The sequence below is a fragment of the Mobula hypostoma genome, chromosome 15 (assembly GCF_963921235.1).
Source record: "Mobula hypostoma chromosome 15, sMobHyp1.1, whole genome shotgun sequence".
Lineage (NCBI taxonomy): Eukaryota > Metazoa > Chordata > Chondrichthyes > Myliobatiformes > Myliobatidae > Mobula > Mobula hypostoma.
In genome coordinates, this window is record NC_086111.1 from 55178642 (window position 1) to 55199970 (window position 21329).

The 21329-nt window shown below is 35.5% G+C and overlaps 1 protein-coding gene across 1 annotated transcript in view; it reads right to left on the bottom strand.

Annotated features, from left to right (window-relative positions):
• LOC134356872 (voltage-dependent L-type calcium channel subunit alpha-1D-like) overlaps positions 1-21329 on the bottom strand; it is a 395212-nt gene that overhangs the window by 118153 nt on the left and 255730 nt on the right. Inside the window, exons 21-30 of the mRNA XM_063068094.1 lie at positions 20495-20624; positions 16423-16482; positions 12206-12312; positions 9110-9197; positions 8908-9015; positions 8750-8802; positions 8068-8214; positions 6735-6936; positions 2387-2545; positions 203-313 (exon numbers count right to left, since the gene is read on the bottom strand). Of these exons, the coding sequence (XP_062924164.1) occupies positions 203-313; positions 2387-2545; positions 6735-6936; positions 8068-8214; positions 8750-8802; positions 8908-9015; positions 9110-9197; positions 12206-12312; positions 16423-16482; positions 20495-20624 (1165 nt within the window). The remainder of the gene's footprint in view (positions 1-202; positions 314-2386; positions 2546-6734; positions 6937-8067; positions 8215-8749; positions 8803-8907; positions 9016-9109; positions 9198-12205; positions 12313-16422; positions 16483-20494; positions 20625-21329) is intronic.

The window sequence follows — 21329 nt, forward strand, 5'->3', positions numbered from 1 at the left end:
ATTTGATCTTTAATGTGAGCATAATGCCTTTGTGCATTTTCCTTCTCTCAATATCCTATTAGTTTGCCTGTACAAACTGTAAAATTAAAACAGGAAACATAGTCTGCAGGTTTCCTACTACATAAAAAAGAATTTACAGTTTATCTGTTAATGTAGATGCTTTGTTTGTTGCTTTTCAGTTCAAAGTATGAAAAATTCTTACCATTGGTTTGAAAGCTATGAGTTTCAAAACCATCTCTACAGTGAATACAGCAGTGAAGACCATGTTCAGGATATCCATTGTGGAGTTGAAAAATGGAGATTGCTCATAGTGCTAATAATACAAAACAAAATTGTTACCATGTCACATAACGATAGCTTATATTTTACAATTTTCGACAGTGGGGTGAATGTTTGGTTCTAAGTCTACCTTAACAAGATATGGGTAAGGTGGGATGTGCTCTTTCCAGTAATTCTCACACATACTTCAAGGCTAGCATGATCAGTATTTTCAGACCGCCTGTCTGGCTGAATAAAACATATTTCTTTCCCAGCATTTATAACTTCTGGTTTATTTTAAATGTAACTATTTGCAGCAATCATACCAATCACTGTCAAAAGTTTTATGGGTCACCTTAAATTGTCTAATTATATTTAAAATGCCATTTGAACTAGGAAGAATAAAGCACTTCTAACAGGAACTCCTTGACTAAAATCATTCCTATTCCCATTATTCCACAACTCCAGCACCTTAATGAACCTCATACAATTAAATTCATGTCCTCCATTAGGGAAGCAATTCAGCTAAATTATACAGACTAGGCATACAGATAAATACAAGGACGCTTTTGTATTTCGTCAGAATAATTTTCAATTCCACAATATTCTGATCCATGTGATAAAATCGATATCATTGTAAATTTGTAATGAGAAGGTTACAATCCTATCCAATCTGATCAGGTATTTTTCTTGACTAAAGATCATCCCATTAGGGTGACAAAGATTACGTGCAAACTTAAGTCTGATAAAGGGTTTTCAACCCAAAGTGTGAAATTGCTTCCCTTTCCACAGATGCTTCCTGACGGAGTTCTTCCAGCCTTTCTATTTTTCATTCAAGGCACCTAGCAGTCCTAGGTTGTGTAATTGCCAAACTGTAGCTCACTTAAATTGCTGTCTGTAAGATTGTCCAGGCAGAGCTTTCCTATGCATTTTAACATGCTTCTCTTCTCTTCTAATTTTCCATTTAAGTACTATGGTCTTCCCTCTAGAAAGTAACTGCTGACACAAGTCCAACAACAGAACTAAAGTTGTGTATAGTTAAAAGCTCTGATGATTGGTAATTGGCCTGAACAATGACCTTGTTTCTTTTTCCCTAGATGCTGATGCCAGGCCTGTAAAGTATTCTTAGCAATTTCTACATTTCATTTCAGATTTTCAGGTTCTATTAATTTTTCTCGATTTGCCATGATGTCAGTGGGGAAGGGGGTGTACAGGTGAGGGGAACAGGCATTGAAAAACTTGCCATAGCAATAAAATGACAGAAGAATCTTTGAAGCTGGTATACAATCTTCAGACTTTATTTACTAGCTGTCAAAGAGTCTGAAAGTCTATGTGTGACCATTATATTCAGTAATATTAAAATTCTTGCAATCAACTACAGTATCAAAAATATTAAATGTAAATTCAGTCAATTAAATAAAAGGACCTTCTCCTTTTCAGTTTCTGGTCAATTAATGTTCCTGCCCCAAGTTAAAATGAGGGCAGATTCTCCAACGTAATTGCAAGGAAAATACAGCAGATCTGAGTTTCATCACAATTGGCAGGATTTAGTAGAAACTGGGGGGAGCTCAGCCAAAATGTTTGCGACTGATGCATTTGTATGGAAATTTCAAGCTTCCTCACATGTAGGAAACAAGAAGGATAAGATAAATGTTGGCAATTTGATTTATAGCCCAATAATTTCACAGTAGGTTTTGGTTTGAAGCTTTAGGAATAATCTACTAAATGTAAAGCAGTTGTAGGAGCCTTTGTCTTGCAAAATAGCTACTACATTTTTTATTACAAAAGAGAATGCATTAAAAAATTATGCCACTATTGAAGCTTTCAGGCATCCTGTAAAGGGGATGCAAGATGCTACATATTCCAAATCTAATTTTCTTATTGTAGGACTGTTATCATTCTAAAGTTCATTACCAGTTAAAATATAATATGCATCAAAGTAGAATGCAGAAGCATTAAATATCACCAAGCAAACAATAGCAGATTTTTCAACTAATCAGGTTACCAATATTTTCATGTTTCCTGCATCATAATTTATCAACACAAACACAGGAGGGAAAAGTGCATATTTGGATCAACTCAAGCAATATCCGACAATTGAAGTTGTATACTCTAGTATTGCTCCTACCTGTACAGCCAAGCACAGTGTATTCAACATGATGAGAGCAAACATGATGTATTCAAATCCGGTTGAGTTTACCACATACCAAAACTTATACTGGTATGGGTTCTTTGGGATATATCTGCGGAGTGGTCTGGCCTTCAAAGCATATTCTACACATTGACGCTACAGAGACAAAAAGATATGTAGGTATGAAGCACTTAAAAAATTACTTACAGAATCTTCAAACCAAGCTTATTTTCTAATTCAATTTGCAATGTAATGAAAGAAACGTTGATAAAATAATTTAACTTTTGAGGCCTTGGTAAAATAATCCTTCTAGTCCAATTTGTCATTCTTTAAGATCATGGTTGATCTCTGTCTCAACTCCATTTTCCAGCACTAACACCACAATTCTTAATCAAAACAGAAATCCAGAGTGTTTCTGGACAAGAGCAATGATTGAACTTCCACAGCTCTCAGGGATGGAGAAATTCATATATTCATCACCCTCTGAATGAAGAAGTTTTTCTTAAATATCCTATTCCTTATTAGGAGACTGTGAAACATGGCTCAAAATTCCACAATTAAAGGAAAAATCCTACCAAACAAGCCTTGTGAGAATTCTGTACACTTCAATGAAATCACCACTACTAAATTCTATAGGCTATGGCTACTCAACCTCTACTTATAAAGCAAACTCATCATCCTAGGAACTACAGTAATTAACCTTTGTTGCAGCCCTCTGTGACATGTGTATCAACTTCATAGGTTAGATCAAAATTGGATATAATAATCTATAATCCAAATGTAGCCTCCTCAATTCAAAAATGTTTGGAAACATTCAATTTCTTTTTCATTTTTAACAGCCACTGGGCCTGGGGGATTAAGCTTCATGGGCAGCCTTTCATTCTGGGTGTGTAGCTGGTCAACTCACAATGGGAGAGGCATTGCAGTATAATGGAACTTGCCAACATTCTAGCTATGAGCCTGCCATGGAAGACCACATTCAGATAACATCAAAAAAAGAACATGGTCTAGGGGTAGATAGATAGTAAGTGGAAGAATAGTGCCATTTAAAAATTTTCAATGAGTATTATAATAATTCAGAGGTAGCCTTTCCAAGATTTACGTAATATTTTATACACAATTCCTTTGGACACGTCAATTCTAACTGTAGAAAGATCCTGTTTACATAAAACAAAAATGTTAAAGGGGTCCAAGTGCAAAACTTGAATTATATTTCTGATTAGTTACCTTGGTAACTGAAGCATATATTCTTGTGTATGAACTTAAATAAAGGAAATAGTAATGATACATTTTGGTCTACTCTTTGAGTACTGAAAGTAACCTTGGATTTGATTACAATATCTGTGAGCCTGCCATTGTTTTAAATAAAAATACACAAATGATTTCTGAAATTCCTTAATAACACACTTTGTTTCTTGCTTTTGAATATTAATATTTAATATTCCTCCAGAAAACAACATAGGTTTATGGAAATTAAAATCACTTTTGATTAATCGATTAGGATGGGAGAGATGTAGTAGATGTGGTATATTGAGATTTTCAGAAAACTTCCAATTTGCTTCCTTAGAGGGGGAATTGGTAAAAAGATGAGAACACTTGAAATGGGGGTGATTTACCAGCTTGGATTGTGAATAAGCAAGTGAAAAGGGAAAGAAAAGGAATAAATGAAGCATTTTATACTTTGTCAAGCTAAGGTCAGTGTTTATGCAAGATCAAAGTTTTGGCTGATGGGATCGCACATTATATTTGGAAGTTTGCTCATGATAGAAAAAAAATTGTGAGAGAGAGAATGTGAGGAAAATGTAAAGAAGCTTCAAGGGATATAGATAATTTCAGTCCTTGAGCAGGAACATGGCAGAGACAATATGAAAAAAATAAAGTCATTTATGTTGGTATAGAAAACAGAACAGCACAGTATTTTTAAATGAATGACAGTTTAGAAAATGTTGCAGTTCAAACCAGCCAAGATGTTCTTGCATTTTTATTAGGAAGACAAATATGAATGATATCATAATGCAACTATATAGAGCCTTAGTGATAACATATCTGAAATAGTATGTACATTGTCTCTTTGTCTGCAAATGGATATACATTTTAGAGGAAGTAAGATTATCAGACTGGTTTCTGGTATGGTGAGTATGCTGTCTGAGCTGAGATTGAGTGGAGAAGATCCTGGTTTTCTCCACAGTTAGAAGAGTGCAAGGTGTTCTCAAAGAAACTTACAACATTCTTATGCGGCTCAAACTGGATGAGAGAGAAGGTGGAGATGCTTCTTCCAGCTGAGGAATCCCGAACTAGGGGCTATAGCTCGAGAATAAGTGGGTAGATTATTAAGGACTAAGATGGAACTTCCTCATTCAGGAGGAAGTGAATCTTTGGAAATCCACACTTCAATGGGGTTTGGAAGCTCAATTATTGAGTTTATTTCAAACAAAGATCAAAGATGATTGGATATTAAAGGGTCATAATCATCATTATGCACCATTTCATATGACATAGGTAATCGTGGTCTCATGACCATGACTGCTCTTTGCAATTTTTTCTATAAAAGTGGTTTGCTATTGCCTTCTTTACAAGATGGGCGGCCCCAGCCATTATCAATACTCTTCAGATTAGCTGCCTGACGTCAGTGGTTACACAACAAAGACTTGTGATATGCACCAGCTGGTTATACAACCATTCTGCTCCCATGGCATCGTGTACACTTGATTGGGGGACTAAGCAGGTGCTGCACCTTGCCCAAAGGTGACCCGTAGGCCTGCAGAAGGAAGGAGCAGCTCCCACCTCCTTTGGTAGAAAAGCATCTCTACCTATTATAAGAGGGTAGCGCAAAAAATACCAAAATGGAAGATCAGCCATCATTTCTAAGAATGGTAACACTGGTTCAAAAGAGCTACGTGCCTTTTCTCCTCATTCTCAAGTTCTTACTGACCTAAAGCTTGTTGTACTGCATGCCTGATGGTGTAGTGAGAAGAGGGTATGTCCTTGATGGTGAGAAGAAGGCAGGACCCGGGGGATCTTTAATGATGGGTGTTACTTTCTTGTGGCAGTGCTTCATGTAAATGTATTCAATAATGGGGAGAGTTTTGCCTAAGATGGACTGGGCTGTGTCCATCATTTTCTGCTATAAAGCATCAATATAAAACAACACATTTAACATTATACTTGGATTTTATATTTTGTAATAGTATTCAATACATTTACAAAAGCAAGCCGTGAGTACAGATGTTATTGATCCTCTAAATTTTAGGACTAAATTTATGGAGTCAAAGTCAAAGTTAATTTAATATCAAATTACATATATGTCATCATATACTGCCTTGAAATTCATTTTCTTGCAGGCATTTACAGGAAAATAATGTAAAGAAATACAATAGAATTTATGTAAAAATATACATTATGACTGACAACCAACTTGCAAGAGAAGACAAATTGTGAGGTGCAAAAATAATATTGAGAACATGAGTTGTAGATTCCTTATAAGTGAATCTGTAGATTGTGGAATCAGTTCATAGTTGAGGTGAGTGAAATTATCCATGTTGGTTCAAGAGCCTTATGGTTATAGAATACTAACTGCTCCTGAACCTGGTGGTGTGGAACCTAAGGCTCCTGTACCTCTTGCCTGATGGTAATAGTGAGAAGAGAGCATAGCCTAGGTGGTGGGAGTCCTAAATGATGAACGATGCTTGCTTATGGCAGCGCTTCTTAGAGATGCATTAAATGCTAGGAAGGGAAATGTATCAAAGACACTTGGAGGTCCAAGTCATTTACTGCAAGCAGTTTTGTCTTTAGTGAGAGTAGTGGGGCCAGTTCTTGTGTACTGCACTTCCCAGGGATTGAAAATGAAATTCCATCAAGCTCTACTTCTCATTACTTGTGAGAAAGGTGAAGATTTGAGGTTTGCTTTGATCTGAATTGCTTCATTGCCTGGATGGAGTAACCCCAGGTTACTCCATCCAGGCAATGAAGCTTCAATGCATGCAAACCACAAGTAAAGATGATCAACTGTAGGGAACCAATATTCAAGGAATAAATATAAATGCCACAGGATCAGATGTTATATAAACTAATGTTATGGATTGTTTATGCTATGTTCAAATGTCACATGAATGAAATTCCAAGAACATGTTCACCCTAAGCTAAATGAGTTATTAACACAACTATGAATTTACACGGGAAGTTTAACAAATTAGAAATCAATACACAACAATAATAAAATTGCAGCTAAAATTCACTGTCACTGCAGTCAGTAAATAAACTATAATTGGAAGTTCTTGCATACTACACCACTGTGTTGTCCAATTCAACATACATGTTCACGCAGACATTTTAAAGTAATTTTAACCTGATTTTTGTCCAGTTCACAATTCTTATATTCTAGTTCTCCTTGCTCCTGAAATGTAACGATCACAAAACCTACAAAGATGTTCATCATGAAGAAAGCAATAATAATGATGTAGATAATAAAGAATATAGATATTTCCACACGGTTGTTGTAGATGGGACCAATATTTTCTCCATTTGAGTCTATTGCTTTGTATAGCAATCTGAAAAAGAATGAAAGATAATGATGTTCACTCTTTAACCAGGAGAGCATACATCTTTGTCAAAATTTATAGATCCTTTTCAAATTTACCATATTCATTGTAACTTTTACTTAGCAAGATACACATTACTATTATTTAAACTACAAAAATTAGCTATCGTATAAAACCATTTCATTGATGGTCAATTTTACTTTAGAATATTGGTAAAAACTGATCATGCTTAATCAGACAAGCCACTAACTGTGGTTCAGTGAACAAAACTTAAACAGGTCAATAAAACTGTGCTGGAAAACTTCAGCATGATAGCCTGTACTTGTACTGAAAGAATCCAACTTGTTTCAAGTTTTCATTTTTGCAGAACTAAGCAAACTCAAGCATTTTTTAAGTTGCAGAGAAGCAGGAGCAGTTGAGTCAACAAAGGGCATCTCTGTGACAAGATGAAGACCAAGAAAAACTACCTGAGCAGGTGGGATTGATACTAACTATGAGAAGGTGGTGAAGCCTTGGTATTTAAAGTTGATCTGTCTTGAGGTTTAAATAGAGACCTGATGATAGGCATTGTTAGTTCCGTCTCTGTACTGAATACTTTCAGCATTTACTTTGTATTTCAGATTGATTTTTATTCTAGAAAATGCATTTTTTCTTTCAAACTTTTTATCACTACTGACAAAAGCCCAAGTAACAAAGAATCACCATTAACTGACAGCTATAAAAGTGGTGCAAATTAATGCAAGTAAGACTTTTGTTTATTATTTTTATAATATCACTCTGTAAAGCAACTAAAACAGTTGCTTTCTGGAGAGTTTAAATATCTACATGTTGGTTTTTCTGAGAAGTACATTCCATTTCACACAGTTAGACATTTTTATATAACAAGGTTAAAGTTGGCATAAAGTAGTTTCACATTAACCCTAACCACGAGAAATGCAAGTCAAATGTAAGGGTCTGAGTTGATTCCGGAGCAAAATCTCTTCTGATTCACAACAACCCATTTCACTTGTATTCTGTCCCACACATAGTAAAATGTAACAAACTTTGCTAATCCAAATGCAAGTCTGAGGAGCTAATTAAGATAAAAGTTTCATGTAAATTTACAAATAATCTCTGTCTTAAAATGAGAGATGTGCTCACGCTGGCCAGCCTTCAAAGGTTGATACTGTAAACAATGCCATCATCGCTGAAAGGACATTGTCAAAATTGTAATCACTGTTGAACCAAACTCGATCACGAATGACTGGATGATCCACATCACCATCTTTATATAGAATGTAAGTGCCCCTATATTAAAGGAACAAATGTCAGAAAAATATAAATTTATATTGTTTTATATTTATCCACTGCATGTAATAATCATAACTTAACATAAATCTAACTTGCTTCATTACAATTGCAGTGCATTAAACTTTAAATGACTTTCTCACATTCTCCTCTAACATAAGATAATATGACAGCATGTTGAAATAATGGTATAGTATCACTGGTATACTTCCAGAGTCACTACAGAATGAATAGGAAGTACTAACCTCTCCAAGCATTCACAAAACCTAAAGGGAAAATTATTGAGCCTTCCCTTAAATGCCTTTTTACCAACTGTCCTAAAGTGGCATTAAAAAGGTTGAGAACAGGTTCATAGCCATTAAAATCATACACTCACGTCCCACCTGCACATGATACTGATCCATGAGAACTATAGAACAACTTGAACATAGCATGATTTTACATTCAAGCAAAAAAGATAATTTTGAGGTGGCTTACTAATGTATTAAGCAATTCAAAAAGGTTATAACAAGTAACATTTCAAAATGTTTCTTACTTGCAATCTTCAGGTAATTGTTTTGCTTCATCTGAACAGCGGTAGAATTTACCCTGAAAAATTAATGTATTTCATTTTAGGCTAAAATAGGTTCTTAACTTGAGCCCCAATTAGAAGAAAAATGCAGAAGAGTATGTAAAAGTATGATTAGCATTTACCTTGAACAGCTGAACCCCAATACAAGCAAACATGAACTGGAGGAGAGTTGTAACAATCATGATGTTACCAATGGTTCGAATAGCAACAAATACACATTGTACAACATGCTGTAAAGTAAAGAATAAATTAGTATTAACAATAAAGTTCCAACTTTTAAATTTCCATGATGAAATTAGGTATGTAGAAAACAGTCAAATTAACCTTTAGTCCCTTCGCCCTGTTGATTGCTCGAAGTGGTCTTAGAACCCTTAAGACACGAAGAATCTTCACTACTGAAATAGCACTAGACCTGTGTGGAAATAGCAAATAATTTATGTTCACTATTTTAGGAAGCACTGAAGAAAGTCCTGATGATGGTATAATACTTCATTTTTTGTTTTGTTTAGAAATTGGGTTAGGAACATCTCTGGTCACAATGATGTTAATTTATTTGTGTTACTTTCTTCATATCCACTACAAATTAATAAATGCTTTAAGTTATGAATGCATTTTCTAATCCATGATAGTGTCATCAAAACAAAAAATTCTGAACATTGACAAACGGAGATCACATCTACAAAAGGATCTAGTACTTTCCCGGCGTATATGACGAATAATCTCTTTTTGGGCCTCCAGCCTGGTACAGGTGTCAATTTTAACCTATGTTTTGATAACAAGCTCTGCTATCTTCATCAAGCATCATCCCTGATGAAGATAGCAAGAGTGTGTCATCAAAACATTGGTACCCAGCTGGAACTCCAAGAAGAATTTATTGATAGATTACTTCTACTTCCATGGTACACACTCCATATTTTGCTGAGATGAAACCATCCCCAAAAATTGGGAAAGGCACATCAGAAGAACTCTACCAACTCCTCTGGCAGCGCATTCTACATATCCACCATCCTCTGTCTAAACTTGCCTTTCAGATTTCCTTTAAATCTTTCCCCTCTCACAAAGTTTTAGGATCCTCTACAATGAGAGAAAGTAATTCTGTGACAATCTACACTATCCATGTTTCTTGTAGTTTTAAGATCTCTAATAGGGCTCTCAAGAAAATGAGAATTAGAAACGGTAGGGTCTGGTGGAAAGAAAAGCCATGCTGGGGCACTGAATAAAAGAGGAAGCAGGGCTAGAGGTGAGGAGTTAGAGATTTCCCAGTATAGGAAATCAGAGCAAAATAAAGGTTAAAGGAAAAACTACATTAAATTAGCACTAAAAGGGAAACTTAAGAGACAGTACTTAAAAAAGGCTAGGGTTGTAGAGGGTGGTAAAATCAGGGATTGAGGAAGGAAAATCAGGGATTGAGGAAGGGAACTCAGGGAGAGGATAGCTAAAAGTAACAAGCAAATATATGATTGTTAAGAAATTAAAAAGATACCTGCATATAACCAACACCAGTTAAATAAATTTTAAGATCAGACAAATCAAAGAATGGCTTCACAATGGAATACAAATTATGCATTAAAAACAGGAAATATTTAATAATGATGAGATTCACAGGGGAGAATTTAAGGTTCGTTGGGGAAATTGATGAAAGATCATTACATCTGGTACATATTAGATTTAGGACTTCAAAAAATGAATTATAATAGCTTGGAGTGTCTAAGATAAATAAACAAGTAGTTTATTTCTAACATTAATTCATAAATAATAGGTATCATCAGGGAAAATTAATTGAATAAAGATTCAGGACCAATATAGTAGTGTGTTGGAGGTGTAACATCTAAAAACTGGAGAACCAGAGGTCAATTACTTATAGGGCAACCGTCAGTAAGGAGATAACAAAGAGCAAGATAGTTGTTTGAGGCGGGAATCTAAAAGCTTTACCTAAGTGGCCTGTGTGTGGAGAGGGAATGGTTGGGGGAGCACTCCTGCTCACTTGGTTCACAAGAACTGAAGTTGCCAGTAAGTGAGTCAAGATGAGGGAAGGAGAGAGAGGAGGCAGAGACAAAGAGCAGGAGGGAAGGAATAAGCAGATCAGAACAGATTTAACTATTTATGGTTCTATTACTATTTATTATTTATGGTGCAACTGTAACGAAAACTAATTTCCCCCGGGATCAATAAAGTATGACTATGACTAAAGGCTCAGGGAATGAATGCACTGACAAAGAAACCGAAGGGAGTGGCTATGTTAAAGAGGTAGTACTGAATTTTAATGGGGTGGAATCCTGGAAAACTATTGGAATGCAGAATTCTTCTCAGTCTGGAGAAGAGAGTAAACTAAAGTGAGTAAAATCTAATTCAGAAATCAATGGACAATAATATTCAGCTGGTTTACAAGAGTACCCAATCATTTTCAGTTTCTAGTGAAGTTAAACTAAAAATTATCTCCCTTAACTTTGTAATTAAATATGGACTAAAGCTGAAATTTCCATGCTAAATCAATTCAGAAAGCAGAGAACAGGAGTTAATTAGGTTTGAAAAATATCTTTACTATACAAACTCAGTTCTGGTATGCACAAATCAGTGTGATGGAGTGTACTTCTTGGGAGACTGGTCAGTTGCATTAGAAGTTTACTCAGGTTATTCCATCTGCACCCAAATTAAGAAGAGATTTGATGGTAGAATCTGCAAATGCTGCACAGGACTCATTAGTCACCCACAACTCATACAATTGTATCTGAGAGAATGCCAAAGAAGAGAAGGAGAACACAAGAAATTGCACAAGGAATGATATTGTCATCTAAGCCACTTCATATAACTTTGCAGTCTTACAATATATAGTAATTGTTCAAATCAAAAATACTTTTAAAGGTTTTTGTCACTTGTAGGAGCCATACTTCTGTTCTCTATCTGCATTGTATTCTGCGTTGTGCATTTATTATGGAAACTAGTCACATGGGGGCATGATAAAAGTGTAGGGTTTAGTCACATATTTGTGCATTATTCTTATCAGGGCCAATGGATGCCATATCTTTAGCTGACTACTCAGTAACACTTAATTACGCGTAGCTTACACTTGGTGTGCCGAAGTTTTATCGCTTCTAGATTGTATGTTTGCTAATTGCTAATAAAGGATCAAATAAAGGATTTGACTTTTGGAACAATCATTTGTCAGAGCAGAGGGTGCATCATGCAAGTATAACAAGTCAATTGGGGCACTGCATCACTATCATAAAATATTTTAAGTTTTATATTTGAAACTGAGTATGTGTAGTTATATTCTTAATGAATTAATTTATCTACAAAAAAGATGTTGTGGCAGTATCTATCAGAAAGAAAAACACTATTGTACTTATATACAGTACTTTATAAATAAAAGTTTGAATATTCTAAAATTGTTTGTATTTGCTTACCAGAATAGATACTTACTGAATTCCAAAGGAAATAAGTGATACACCCACAACCAAGATGTCCAACAAGTTGAAGTAATTTCTACAAAAAGAACCTTTGTGTAAAAATGCTCCATATGTCATCATCTGAAGGAGGAAAGCATATGAGGTAAAAACAAAATTATATACTGTAGTTACTACAGCATTAGAGAGTGTCACTTATTATCTATTATTAGAACAATCAATATACATTATATTTCATAGTGCAACAGAACAACAAATTGGATGCATGTGGGAAGGATATTTCCTTTTGTGAGAGAAAACATAATTAGGGCTCAAATTTTCAAGAACAAGGGGTCTCCCATTTAAAACAGAGATGATCTGAATTCTCTCCTCTCATAAGATCACAAATCTTTAAAATGCTCTTCCTCAAAGGATAGTTGAAACATAGTCTTTGAATAATTGAGGGCAAGTAAATAGACATTATAAAGCAAAGTAATAAAAGGTTACCATAGGTAGGATGCAGAAATGAAGTTACATCAGATAATTCATAATTTATTGAATTATAGAACAATACTCTTACTACTAATTTATATATACATCTTGTAATATCATTTAAATAAAGTCAAGAATGACTGAATGCCCATTTTTCTGTGGTCTAGTATTGGTGGGTATGCTATTGATCAATTAGACCAATGCCTTGAATAGCAAACTTAACCCATTTTCCTTCACCCTCTCTCTCCTTCAAGATACTCCTGAAAACTCACATTTTGCATAGGCTTAATATCTATCCATTTGTCTCTGTATCTATCATTGCCTGAAAATACCGTGATGCAGCTCATTCAGAGAAACCAATAGATCCTGATTGATCTCATTGAATATAGAAATACAAATAACATTGAGACAAGTTTTATTGGTAAATTCATTATTGTGTTAATTTTGAATAATTAGGAAAGTACTTGTAAGGCAGTTGGGGATGGATGTGTGGGATTTTAACAGCTGGTTTAAAATGCAAAAATAGGAAAACCAAAACCAATTCAAGCTTCCCTCCATTCTAAGTTTTAAATTACTATCAGCAGAGCTTTTCAGAGCTCTAATCAAAAGGAAGGTCTGAAAAGATGAGTTCAACAAGCCTGTCTAAAGTTGCTTTTAGACTGAATCCTAATTGCAGTCCAATTAAAAATATCTCACTCTATGTACTAGGCCATCATGTTCTATGCCAACCCCATTTGAACACCAGCTGATCTTTGACCTCCACTCCTGTTAATCTCGCTACTAATCTCTTCATCTTTCCCCTGTACCCTGGCCCCAGTAATCTTTCCACTTCCACACAGCCAACAATTTATCTACGTAGGTTTTAATCTACCCACTTCTGCATCTCTGTCAATTCTTTACAGTACCCTTGATATACCCCTCCAACCCATCCTCCTCTTCCATTTTTGATTTGCTCCCTATCTATGGCAGGTGCCTCTAAAGAAAGTTAAGAACTGGGAAATAAAGTCTAAAATTTTAAATTCTAAAGACAAACTTTGCAAGAAACCTGTCATGCAGGGTTTGCCAGCTACTGAACTTTATCCAAGATGACACTACCACTACCCTCTCCATTATTTCAATTTCACCATACAGATGAATCAGAACAGTCGAAATTTTGCAACAAACTGCAAATCCTTTGTAATGTTTAATTTTCTAACATTATGATCATATTATGGGCAAATTCCTAACCTTATTTAATCATTTTATTATGAAGATAAACACAAGTTTGTGGATTTTCTCCTTCATCAAGAACATCTCAAACATGACTTTCATTTTCAGATGCACTAAACATTGATTGATAATACATCTACAAAATATAAATCACGGCTTGTGCCTGGTTAACATCCTTCATGTTATTCAAACCTCAGTAGGTCTTTTGGCTTTATAAAATCAGTAAAAATGTTGAAAATTAATTAAGAACTGAGCTTCATATCTTAATTACCATTCACCGCGTCTTTTGCGGAGCTGAAAGATATGTTACAAATTGCTGATATGAAGAAACACTGAAAGAACATCCCAATGTTCTAATACTGTAGTCTTTGTGGCCTGATCATGCTGGCACTGATTCAATATAGAAAGGTACATGCTCAAAACCATCATGCTCACACAAGGAAAAACCAAGAATATTAAATACTGAATCATAGGGGAGAAAAAAAAGACTTTGCTTCCCAATTTCAGTAAAGTAACATTGTAAAAACTTTGTACACTGTAAAAATGTACCTATTTGAAGTATTTGTTGATATAGATTGCAAAATGTTAGATGACCCACCTTAAAAGATAGTGTGTGGTAAATCAGTAACAGATTACCACACACACAATTGTCATTATTTATTGTGAAGACAAAGGAAACAAATGAAAACAGAAAGGAATCAGTAGCTCTCTCAATGGTTTGGCAAAATTATAAAGTGATCAGTTAAATACAACAAAGGATTTATTCAACCCTTGTTTCCATGATGATCCATCATATATTGTTTAGAAGCTCAGATTTGCTTCAACATAATAGTTATTTTTTCAATTATTTCTCTCTTCTTATCAAGTATATTATGAATATACAGTATAGCATTTTGCTGAACAACATACGATGAAGTATATTGATTTAGACACTAAAGTGAAATTATATAATGATCTAAAGAAGATACTTAGAGAAAGAAAAATACACAACTTCTGGCATTTCAGTTAATTTTAGTAGCTTGTAGAATCTCCGATTAAACTTCTTAGTTATTTTCTTAGCAAGCTTGCAACCATTTTACTTTGTTAATTTTTTATATTAATGGATTGATTAAATGAACCCATCGCATCTTAAATAATATTAGTGTTCAGGTTGATGTCTGCAAGTTTCTGTACACATGTTCACCTATTTAATGAAGAGGATCTACTTACATTGTTTGTTTTGCACTAAGTGTTTTTGTCATGGCAAAGCAAAACTTAACGCAAGTTCAGTTAATAACAAGTTACAAGCAGATCCTTAGTTGAAATAGTGATCACAGCTTCAAACAGATTACGCAGGCAATCCTAAGAAATTTCCAACATTTCTCAGTTTAAGAACAAGCAAGTCCCAGGGCTGCAATGCGAATTTATTTGACTGAACACTCCCCCACCACTATCAATTTGCTTATAGAGTTAAAAACTTACTAATATTCCCTGAAAACTGCATTTAGGAATCTGCTCTCTCTTTTAAAAACAATTTAGACTTGGTGCAGGAGTTCCAGCCCATTCATGATGAAGAAGAAATGCAATGATAAGGCAAATAGCATTTAAATTATTTATGCTTCGTTTAAAGCCTTTGGTTTCAAATGGGCAGACAGCAGGTCATGTTCAGGAAAACCCAGCTGTATCTATTGAAAAGCTAACATTTATTTATTTTTCAATTTGAAAACATGCAGGTATTTTGTTTCTTCAAATGTCTTGTTAATTTTAAATTTAAATATAAATTTACAATACATATTAAAGAAACTTAGTTTCATGATTGGAGTTCTAGTAATGCATAAGGCTCACAGCTATCTCAATACAAGACTGCTGGAAAAATGGTGTACAATTTAGCAATTTTTCTTTCCTATGCTCACAAAGCAGGTACTTAACAAAGCTTGTATTATATAACAATTAATTCAATGGACACTGGTGGTAAATGCCAACTATGGTAATAAAAATATCAAAGGTAGAATGTTTTATTTTATTCAACTATCTTTACATTATCATACAAACAAGTTAATACAGAAATTTACGTCTGATTAGGGTTGACACTACATTAATTTTCTTAAGGCCTCTAATTAAATACAAGTTTCCAAACTGATACATTGCATGAGAAATATTATGTTTGAAAACAATAATTTGGAAAACTACATGCACAATCAGTGCACAGATTTCAATTTAAGGGAATCGATTGAAAGAATCTTATCCAGAAGATTCATACTTGGCAATGACTTTAAATAGCCAACAGCAGAGTTCAGCAGTGCAATTAGATATTCTATTAAAGTGCGGCAGAAAAATCACTCAGAATACGTGCACCATGCTATAATGAGATTTTGGTACAAAGAGGTAGTGAACCTCATCAATTATCACACACAGCAACCTGGGCCTTGGTTACCTTTAACAAGATTTCAAAAGTAAACATACTAGTGAAGACATAATCTGCATAGCCTAGGATCTGAAAAGGAAGCAAATGATTTAAAGAGTTTGCTTTACACCAATCATTCATTAAGGCAAGAGAATCAAACAGTGTATTACCTTGAATATGATTTCAACAGTAAAGATGGCAGTAAAAGCATAGTCAAAATAACCAAGAATCTGTAATGGCAGAATATAAATTTTCAGAACAATATGTAAATTGGAAACTACCTGAAGGAAAATAGTTGATGGACATTAGAAAGCAAATTTCTTTAAAATCTAATTTATGCATTCATTTCACCTCAAATCATCCAATTGAAAAAAAGTTAACACAGTAGGATGTCCAGAATACTAAGTTTTTGAGTTTAACATCTTAGCTCATAGCAATCTTGGAAAGTGAAATTACATTGACACATTATTACCTGAATCCATAATCTAAAATATTTCTGATGAAGTTACTGGTAATATAAATCTGAACTATAAATCAATCTTTTTTTCATTAAACAATTTCTATATTTCCTTTATTCAATAAATCTTTTGGATTTGGATACTGATTCATATAGACTGTAAAAAAATGACTATTTTCCATATTGGCTCTACCACACATACTGAGACATTGGGAATAATTTCACAAATTATTTATTTACAATACATATTGCAAGAAGTTATCATCAAAAAACTAAACCTAGCTGCCTTTCCTTAACATTCTTTGGAATTGGCATTATGTTCTAAATACAGTGGACATATCTAATCAGAGAATCAAACAGTCTAAATGCCTCAACCAGCCTCTTATTTGCTGTACTAATTATTCTGTGACATGCAACTGACATCCTGATTCCATAAGCTCATCTATAAGATTCATGGAAGACATAACCCTCTCCAATTGGCTCGATGGGTGAAAATGCAACAACATAGAAGTTCAATATTATATCATTAATCAGCATCTCATCCAATAGCCTAAACCTCACAGCTTTCCTCATGAGTATATTATGAGTACAATATGTACAGTATTACCAAAAACAGTTCCTTCAGGCATCTTTGTCAGACATTCACAAATATTTCTCTAGTCATAAATGTTTAACTCAGCACAAACTCATTGGTCTCCAACTTTCAAAAGAATAAGGGAAAAAGGTGCACAGATACATCTAAACAACATACACAAAATGCTGGAGGAACTCAGTGGGTCAGGCAGCATCCATGGAAATGAACAGTTGATGTTTTGGGCTGAGACCCCTTTTCAGCACTGGAAAGGAAAGGTGAAGACTTCAGAGTAAAAAGATAGGGGGGTGGGAGGGAAGAAAGATAGTTAGAAGGTGGTAGGTGAAGCCAGGTGGGTCAGAAAGGTAAAGGGCTGGAGAGGAAGGAATCAGATAGAACAGGAGAATGGACCATAGGAGAAAGGAGGAGCTGCACCGGGGGTGGTGATAGGCATGTGAGAAGTGGTAAGAGGCCATAGTGGGGAGTAGAAGAAGAGGGGAGAAGGAAGGAATTTTTCTTTACTGGAAGGAGAAATCGGTATTCATGCCATCACATTGGAGGCTACCCAGATAGAATATAAGGTATTACCCTTAGAGATGGTGGAAGCTGCAGAGAATGATGTGTTGGATGCAGAAGCTCATGTTTAGTAAGGACAAGAGGAACCCTATCACTGTTAAGATGGAGTGAGCACATGAAGAAGGAGAACATCTTTGATGACCTGGAAAGGAAAGCCTCATCCTGGGAACAAATGCGGCAGAGACAAAGGAACTGAGAGAAGGGAATAGCATTTTTACAGGAGACAGAGTGGGGAAGAGTTATAGTCAAGATTACCTTGGGAACCAGTAGGTTTATAAAAGATGTTGGTCGACATTTTGTCTCCAGAGATGGAAACAGAGAGATCTAGAAAGGGGAGGGAGGTGTCAGAAATGGACTGAGTGAATTTAAGGGCAGGGTGTAACTTGTAGGAAGGTTGATGAAATTGACAAGCTCGGCACGGGTGCATGAAGCAGAGCCAATGCAGTCATCAATGTAAAGGAGGAAGAGTTGGGAAAAAGAACACCTAACTCCTCAGTAATCTGATTTGCTGTATTCCCAATTGCATTCTGAATAAACTTTCTCAACTGAGCAATGCAATCAGAAAGAAATGTTCATTACCATCACAGCATGATTAGCAAAGGGCAACCAATGTCAGCCTTGCCAATAAAGCACACCTTCCAAAATGAATAAAAAATCAGAATCAAAATAATAGAATCAGATATCAGTATCACACCTCAATAAGTAAAGCCGCCTGTACCTGCAGTAAGCAAAAAGCATATGAATTTCACAAGAACGATCCTAGGAGTGAAAGGTATATTGTATGAGGAGCATTTGATGCCTTTGGGCCTGTACTCAATGGAGTTCAGAAGGGTGAGTGGGGATCTCACTGAAACCTACTGGATACTGAAAGGCCTGGATAAAGTGAATGTGAAGAGGATGCTTCCATCAGTGGAAGAGTCTAAGATCCAAGGCCATAGCCTCAGAATAAAAAATGGAGATGGGGAGTAATTTCTTCAGCCAGAGAGTGGTAAATCTGGGGAACTGGTTGTCAAAGAGGACTGTGGAGGCCAAGTGAATAGGTGCATTTAAGACACAGAATGATAGGTTTTTGATGAGTAAGGGGGTTAAGATTTATGGGGAAGGGTGGGGAATGGAGATGGAAAAAGAACAGCCAAGATTGCATGGGGCAGCAGTTTCAACGAGCTGAATGGCCAAATTCTACTCCTATATCTTATGGTCTTATAACATTCAAGCATAAACTTTTAAGTGCCAAATAACATTTGCACTACTATCTAGAAAGAGCAAGAACCTCACTACACAATCTTGACTTTTAATGGCATTACCATGGTTGAGTTCCTTACCACCAATGTCATATTTAACCAGAAACTCAACTGTTCTGATTATAATACCCTGGGAAAAGTGCTAATGTAATGGTCTTTCTGTAGTAGCAGTGTTTGGGTTATGGTTCGAGATGATGGGTCCAATGAGGGGAGTGTTTTTTCTTGCTGTGTGCCTGGCACTGAGGTAATCTGGGTCTTTTGTTCAGCGAGAGATAGAGGGAGAAGACGCCAGAAAGGAGTGGACTTGGAGTGGGGCCAGGATTTGATGAAGCCCGGGGAAACGGATGGAGGACCAGCGGAAGGGAAACTGTACGCTCCATTAGATTGTTTCATTAAAGTGGACCCTTTTCTTTTTGTTTTTCTTTACTAACCCTTCAGTTAAATTAAGAATTATAAAGCTAAATCATTTAATTGCATATGGTGTACTGTCTGTTATTTTGTGGTAATGATTTGTAACAGGAACAAATCACGCAGCATCCACACAGACAGGAGGTTTTGCACCTCAAATTTCACACATTTGGCGGGGCCAGAGGTGGTCTTCCCTAGAATTACACTGCTGACCGAACCTGAGGTGATCATTTAAATACTGTGGCTGCAAGTTATTGGACACAGGCCAACTATGCTTTGACACATATCTTCACAATCTAAATCCTTGCACCATCTACAAAACTCATGCCATGAGTATGATGAAATGCTCTCTATCACATGGATGAACATAATTCCAGTGATACTCACAAAATGGCACTATCTGGGACTAAGCAGCTTGTGGAATCGTATTCTCACCAAGACTCTAAACATTTATTCCAAATGCAATGTAGGGCTGTAGTATGTACCATTAATAAAAGGCACTGCAGTTACTTGCCTAGGCTGTGCTGACATAACCTCTTACACTTCAAATCTCTGCCATCATAAAGGATTAAGAGCAGCAAGTGCACAGGAATACTACTGCCTTCAGATCCTCTTCCAAGTGAAGCACAAACCTGACTTGAAAAATTGTTATTGTTTATTTTTTGACAGTCGGTCTAAACACTAGTATTCCCTACACAATAGCATTATTGGAACACTTTCATTAGATGGACAGCAATGGTTGCTGAAAAGGTGAAGTCAGTACTATTAAGGTAAGCCATAAATTAATTCCATTTTTCGTCCTAAATGTGTACAGTATTCAAAAGTATTAATGATCACAATAGTATAATTTGTTGAATAAAACCAGCAGCCCTCTTAGGTCTGCACAAGAAATGTAACGTTTGGATGAATTACAAGACTCATGCCATGAGTATGATAAAATACAATTGTTATAACAATTGAAAGTAAAAATATGCTAATTATTTACTTACGATATTACGAAAGGAATGATTACGTATAGGATCCTCTGCTGCCAAGGAAATGCTGCTGAGCATAATGAAGACCAGGATCAGATTTGTAAAGATGTTGTGATTTATAAGTCTGTGACAGAAGACTCTGATCCTAACATATAAAGAATTAAGTGTTACTCAGTGTATCATAGCTGTTTGAAGATAAATAAACCTGTGTTCCATTACAATTTTCTAACTCCCCTTTTAATGTTTAATACTAATACATTTTAATGCTTAATACATAATCAAGCTTGACTGAAACTAACTTATCTCAGGAACTGAAAAGGATTTTGATTTCAAGATTTTTCTGGGAAAAATTTAACACTGTTGTCATTGTATCATGGCAACCTCCGCCAGATCAGCAAGTCAGAATGTTGAGTTCTGCAGCCATCAGGCCTGATCTACCTCGGAGCTTGCCATAGAGACCACAAGCAGGTCTAACATAGGTGTAAGTCAACATCTATCTTAAAGAGTCAACACAAATGGATAGAGTGGTAGAGGCAGCATATGGCATGCGTGCCTTCATTAGTCAGGGTAATAAGTATCATATTTGGCAAGTAATGTAGTAGCTGTATAAAGATTTAAATAGGCTACATTTGGAGTAGTTCGGTTCTGGCTGCTACACCATAGGAAGGATGTGGAGGCTTTGGAGAGAATGCAAGAGGTTCATCACAATGTTGCCTAGATTGAAGTATATTAGCTGCAAGGAGAGGTTGGACAAAGTGTAAGAGGTTTCTCGGGAGCAGTTTCAAAGTAAATATGCAAAAAGATAGGTCTAGCCATGGGTTGAGATTCTGAACTGGAGAAAGGCTAATTT